Raw genomic sequence first — 6727 nt, 5'->3', positions numbered from 1 at the left:
GGGCAGGCAGCAGTTCCCAGCAGGGCAGGGCAGGCAGCAGGTCCCCGTGCCGTACCCGTGAGCGGGGGCAGGTCCCGGTCCCCCGGCTCCTCGGTGTCCCCCAGCCCGGGGGGGCCCCGCAGGGGCACGGCCTGGCCCGGGAAGGCTGCGCCGTTGGTGGATGTCGCCGTGCTCGTGGTGATCTCGTCCACCTGCTCCATGTCCAGCTGCTTCACGATCTCCTCAGCTTCCACAGCCTGGCCCGGAGAGTCCGACCCCGATGTTCCTGTGGGGGATTTTGGGACATTCATTACCTCTGAGTTCCCCCCCAACACTCACAGCCCCTCTTAACCACACACAGCAAAGCTGCAGAACAACTGAAGGGACCTGCGTTGGGTCATGTTACAAAAACCAGAACCAAAATGATGGCCCTGACAAATGGCTTTAAGATACATTTGGGACAAGTAACTTAATCCTTTTTTTTTTCTTATTTTTTTTTACTGAAAGGTGCACAAAGATATTCTAATGGTTATAAACTTATTCCTTCCTTCCTTAACAATCAACCCATCTAAGAATTGCAGAGCCCTTTATCTGGCAGCAGTAACTCTTGGTCTGTAAATCAGAATGCAAAATCTACTGTTGCTCAGAACAGCAACTTCATAAAAAAAATCTCACTCTCCAGTTTAACACCACTGGCTTTTTACCTAAGACTCACCATTTTTATTTGCTGGTGAAAAAAAATTGAAAACAGGAGAAAATATGGTTCCCAGTAACGTTGTCCGTGGGGGGCTGCCAGTGGTGGGGTTATCTTCCAATTTTCCATTTTGCTTTACGTGTTGGTTTGTCATCTCATAACTTCCAGCTTCTGCAAGAGAAAAGTTATGACCTGTAACACCACACTGCTGTTTTCAGTTACATCCTGTCCTCTGCTGTCAGCATTTGCTCTCCAGGACTGATCCCTCCTGTTCATGGTTCAGCTCTGTCCACAGGAGCCAGTCATTTACTATCAGCATCAAAATAAAAAGTCAATTTTCAACACCATCGTAAGTTTAACACTCCAGCTTAGGAAACACTCCTTGTTTACATAAATAATAGAAGATTAAATCCTTTCAATGGACTTGGTGGGAGACAGACTTGGAGCTGCTGTGCCCCTTGCAGAGCACATTGGTGTCAGTGTCAGGGGGACTCCACTAGATGGAACCAAGAGAAAGTGTCAGTGAACTCCCAAGGCTGAGCCTCCAAACTGCACCGCGTCGAGTCCAGAATTTGTTCCTCTCCACATACACACACATATGTGCATAAATACAATCCCAAAGTGAAATAATTTTTAGTTGTTATCACAGATAACAAAGGGCAGAATTAAATAAATCTACACATTACAATATCACATGTAACAATGAAGGTTTTCCCAAACTGTGCAGGTACACTTATGTATACCCCAGAACTCCAATTCCCATCTCATGGCAGTTCTGAGACTGAGATGAAGAAGAATTCTTTTCTTCCCAGCCCCCAGGCTCTGAGATGTCTGTCCATATGGAAGTGAGGGAATGGACTTCATGCACATGAGCTGAGAATGCCCCTTCAGCTGAGCCTGATGGAGCTGCACAGGGACTCCACACTGCTCCGTTCCTGTATGGAACGTGGGGTGTCCCAGCTGCAGCTCCAAGCCCCCACCAATGGGGAATACTTGAATTAAGAACTTGTATCCCTATAACAGTAACACAGGCTGAGGGTGCTCCACATGCCCTGGAACAGCACGGAGTCACAGGATGGTTTGGATTGGGAGGGACTTTATGGACCATCCCACCCCTGCCCTGGCCAGGGACACCTTCCACCAGCCCAGGTTGTTCCAAGCCCCGTCCAGCCTGGCCTTGGACACTTCCAGGGATCCAGGGGCAGCCACAGCTTCTCTGGGCAACCTGTGCCAGGGCCTCCCCAACCTCACAGTTTCCTTAGAAAGGAAGTTTAAAGAATGGTATTTTAAAGTTGGAACCATGGACAATGTTCTAAATATCACTGACAATTGTATCATGTCATCATTAGAGATATTCAAGAACAGACAGTTTTCAGAGGGAACAGGGAATCTCCATCCTTAGAGAGACAGAAAACTTGCCTGGACAAGGCTCTGAGTAGCCTGATCTAACTCCAGAGGCAGATCTCACTCCAAGCTGGATCATCACTGCTGGGAGGGGAACAGGGGAACTGGTCCAGATGACCTTTAAGAGTTCCTTTCTGATCCAAAGTTTCCTACAATTCTATGACAGAAACCTGTCTGTGTGTTTGACAAGTGTTTTCAGTATTAAGGACACCTGGTTACTTCCACAAAGGTCATGAGCTGGGAGTCATAATTCACTTTTATTTGTGAGAAAATGGAAGAAGAGCTAAATCAAATAACTATTATTGGCTTTTTAGAATGACAATTAAAAAAAGAAAGTTAAATTAGTTCCAAAATAGCTGCTGATGATCCAAATAGTTCTTACAGAGATACAACGACCGTGTCTGAGGAGTGATGTGTTGCTTTCAGCCCTGGAACTCTTGTTTTGCTGTGATTAGCTCAGCCTTGCCCTCACTGAAGTCAATCAAACCCTGTAACCTCCCTGCTGCAGGAATGTCCGGCTCAGGTTGAGCTGGGATTCCCTGGATTCCATGCCCTGGTTGCCCAGCTGGGCTGTACCCCCTAGATTCCATGCCCTGGCTGCCCAGCTGGGCTGTACCCCTGGATTCCATGCCCTGGCTGCCCAGCTGGGCTGTACCCCCTGGATTCCGTGCCCTGGCTGCCCAGCTGGGCTGTACCCCCTGGATTCCATGCTCTGCAGTGCCAGCTGGGCTGTACCCCCTGGACTCCGTGCCCTGGTTGCCCAGCTGGGCTGTACCCCCTGGATTCCGTGCCCTGGATGCCCAGCTGGGCTGTACACCCTGGATTCCGTGCCCTGGCTGCCCAGCTGGGCTGTACCCCCTGGACTCCGTGCCCTGGCTGCCCAGCTGGGCTGTACCCACCTCCATTGAGCTGACTTTTCCTCCGCACCCGGGACAGCTGTTTGTTGGGCTTGTCCCCCGTCTGAGGGGTGGATGTGATCAGGTTGTTGTCAATGTCCCGCTCAATTCGACTCCTTTTGGTGGGGTTTTCTCTTTCTTCCTTAAAGGAGAAAGGAGGCAAAAAAGAAACATACTGAACAGTGCCTTCTTTTTTCCATGGAATAGACCAGGTCTGTAAAATAGATCAACTGTCACAGTTTAATGAAAAGCAAACTGGAAGCAGATTTAACTGTTGCTGAAATGTTTCTTGGTTGGTACCTCTCTGTTTCCAGGACAGGTTGACGTGGTTTAACATGTCATGAAATATTCTATTTCACTATATTTTTCACAATTCAAGGATATATTGTTACTTTAAAACTATCTGTTACAAAGTTATTGTTTTAACACTTTAGTTCAAACCCCAGAAAATACTTCTGAATTTATATCAGATTTTTATTTATCATGTAGCTGATCTGGGATACACTGTAAATTAGTTACGACTTCTCAGCTACTCCTCTTTAAAATTCACAGTTACATAATGTCAGTATCTGAACTGCTGGGACTGAATGAAGATGGATTTTTGAGACTGGCCTTCATTTAGAGAAAAAAACACAGGTTTTTGAAGCAAGGTTACATTCAGCCTATCAAAGTTTATATATGTATGCATGTATATATATAATTCACCCTCAATGTATATGTGACAGGTGTTCACATGTGAAGATCAGTAAAGCTCAGATTTCTGTCTGGGTCAAGATAAGATTTCGTGGTTTTCCCTGGCAATACCTGGATTTGATGCCCTAAGCAGGGCAGTGCCCACTGCAGGAATCACACAGTTGCAGCAATTCCCTGACACGTGGATTTGTGAGGTTTGACCTTTATTGACTGACTGACTCCTAACCAGTTTCGAATAAAAATGCTAAAAACACTCAGTAAATTTATGCTTACAGACTGGCTTGCCTTAGTTGCCAATATTGGTAATTCCTCGAATTTGGATTCAAGGACTCTTTAAAACAGCAATTAAAAATCTACTGGATTCATCAGCCAACACTTTCACAAAGAAATACCAGGTAATAAATCCTGTGATTTATTGGACTGTTAAATACACCTATGACTGACTCCTGAAGGATTTCCAAGTCTGATTTTCCTGACACAACTCTCACAGGCACTTGTTGCCTGCCATCTCTTTACGTTTTGCTTCCACATTATTTATTCTCAGTAGAAATGGGTTTTGAACACACTGAACTGACTATGACCCAACTAAAAGCCAAGCAGGGCCCCACAGCTGGCTTACCTTGGGTGTGCTTCCTTTAATGAACTTTTTGATTGAAGACAAGAGGCCGGTGTCATTTTTCTGTGGTTTCCCCCCGCCCCCAGGTAAGGTCTCCTCCACCTCCGAGTGTTTCCGCTTGGCCCGGAGCGCCCGCTGCGGGTGGATCTGGTTGGATTGCTGAGAAGCTTTCCGCGTTCTCAGCCTCATCTTCATGGGCACCACATGGAAAGCTATAAAAGGCACAACCAGGAATACTCAGTCATTGAAGAAACGCGGGAGGCTTCGGCTGCTGAACTGCACAGTTACATAACGGCGGCGGAGCTGTGCCGAGCTCTGCCATCCCAAACACTGCCATCCCAAACTCTGCCATCCCAAACACTGCCATCCCAAACTCTGCCATCCCAAACTCTGCCATCCTGAGCTCTGCCATTCCGAGCTCTGCCATCCTGAGCAGTGCCATCCCAAACACCGCCATCCCAAACTCTGCCACCCTGAGCTCTGCCATCCCAAACTCTGCCATCCTGAGCAGTGCCATCCCAAACTCTGCCATCCCGAGCTCTGGCATCCCAAACACTGCCATTCAAAACACTGCCGTGCCGAGCTCTGCCATCCCAAACTCTGCCATCTTGAGCACTGCCATCCCAAACTCTGCCATCCCGAGCTCTGGCATCCCAAACTCTGCCATCTCGAATACTGCCATCCCGAGCTCTCCCATCCCGAGCTCTGCCATCCCAAACACTGCCATCCCAAGCTCTGCCATCCCGACACACGGCCTCACCCACGGCACAGGAGCTGCTCAGGGGAAAGCACAACACTGGCACGGGAGCACATGGATCTCACCCGGGCACGGACACAGCCAACCAGCACATCTACGAGCTCTGGCACAACCCTCCAACCCGAGTGGCAGGAAGGAAAAATCGACCTGCTTGGAACAACAGCATCGTCCAGGCTGGAAAAGACCTCTGAGATCCCCGAGTGCAGCCTGGGACTGATCCCACCTCGTCAGCTGGGATGGTGGCACTGCCTCGGTGAAAGGACTGATTGCGTGGTGGCTCCAGCCCCAAACGACTGGACACTGTGACAAGTCCTTTCCACCCCGTGTTCCTCACTACACTTCATTTAGTCTCCACATTACATTTGAGATGAGGCATAAATCTAAATTTGTGTGAAGTGTTCACAGAAGGAATCATGAGCCTGTGTACTCAGTGTGGGTGAGGACAGAGAGCTCTGCAAAGGAACCCAAACTGAGCTTCACTAGAGCCAAGTTTGGGAAGCAATTAGACCTCAGGAAGACTGGTGCAAGGGCAATATTTATTAAAGCAGAGTTAAAGGCCATTCCAGGGATTGCATCCCATTTATCTCCAGCCTTCCAGTGGACTGCTGGTATTGTCACTCCTGTGCCTCACAGTCACTGTTCTCCGGGCTGGGGACGTGCCTTCTGCAGCTGCCTGTTGCCCAGAGCTGGGCTGGTTTGAAGGGGACTCCTCATGTGCCTAAAATCATTCATCTGATGGATCAGGAGCAGAAAAATGAAGTAGCAAGAAATCCATCTGAGGTGCAAAGCACAGAAACACTGGTAAGAAAGTAATTTGCCTTTCCTAGCTGAAGTCATGACAAAAAGCAGGTTTTTAAAGAAATTGTATGCTTATCACGACAGGAATCAGTGTCTGCCTTTCGGGAGTCCATTTAGTGTGGATCTGACTGTTGCAGACAGGATAAATATAACATTTAACATGTAAGTTGCCTTTCTGCAGTCCATTTAGTGTGGATCTGATTGCTGCACAGACAGAATAAACAGTCTGTAACATTTAGCATGTAAGTAATGTCACAACAGGTTTAGGGAAAGGCAACGGTGGCACTGGGATGAGTCACAGACAGACAAATGCTGATTGTGTTTTTCAGAACCAGTCCAAAGCCTGTACACAGCTGTGTTTGTTCAAAGGTATATCTCAATCTCACACAAAGCTGTTGCAGCTACACCTGGACACCACAGAGCCCACAGAGCTGGTGGATTCCGGAGCTGGAGGCCAGAGGTGCAAGGATGGAAGGAGGGAAGCTGGGAGTGCCGGGAGGCTCCGTTCCCAGAGCACTCACCAGGCAGAGCACGGGCTCACAGCAACCCCCACATCCTGCAGCAAAGGTGGGCAGAGTGGGTGAGGCCCAGCCCCAGGCAGGTCCAACTGCAGGCCAAGGTTCTGTGACCTCTGTGATCTGCCAGTGATGTCATGGAGCCCCTGAAGTGGGAAAAGCCCTCTAAGGCTATTGAGTCCATGGAATCCAACTGTCCCCCAGCACTGCCAAGGCCACACTAACCCACGGCCCCAAGTGCCACATCCACATGTCCTTTAAATCCCTCCAGGGATGGGGACTCCACCACTGCCCTGGGCAGCTGTGCCAGGGCTGGACAACCCTTTCCATGAAGAAATTTCCCCAATATCCAACCTGACCCTCCTCTGGCCCAGC

The 6727-nt window shown here is 48.8% G+C and overlaps 1 protein-coding gene across 3 annotated transcripts in view; it reads right to left on the bottom strand.

Moving 5' to 3' along the window:
* Positions 1–6482, bottom strand: part of CTDSPL2 (CTD small phosphatase like 2) — a 14805-nt gene extending 8323 nt beyond the window's left edge. Inside the window, exons 1-6 of one of the 3 annotated variants that reach the window (XM_017836243.1) lie at positions 6359–6482; positions 4286–4494; positions 2977–3115; positions 2093–2158; positions 695–844; positions 56–265 (exon numbers count right to left, since the gene is read on the bottom strand). In XM_017836243.1, coding sequence (XP_017691732.1) covers positions 56–265; positions 695–844; positions 2093–2158; positions 2977–3115; positions 4286–4477 — 757 coding nt within the window. In that variant the 5' untranslated portion in view covers positions 4478–4494; positions 6359–6482. Of the gene's footprint in view, positions 1–55; positions 266–694; positions 845–2092; positions 2235–2976; positions 3116–4285; positions 4495–6358 lie in introns of those variants that run through there. The other 2 variants (XM_017836244.1, XM_017836245.1) reach the window with 2 other exon arrangements.
* Positions 6483–6727: the final 245 nt, after the last annotated feature.

The sequence above is a fragment of the Lepidothrix coronata genome, unplaced genomic scaffold (assembly GCF_001604755.1).
Source record: "Lepidothrix coronata isolate B3197 unplaced genomic scaffold, Lepidothrix_coronata-1.0 Scaffold272, whole genome shotgun sequence".
Classification (NCBI taxonomy): domain Eukaryota; kingdom Metazoa; phylum Chordata; class Aves; order Passeriformes; family Pipridae; genus Lepidothrix; species Lepidothrix coronata.
This window is presented reverse-complemented; position numbering and strand designations above follow the sequence as displayed.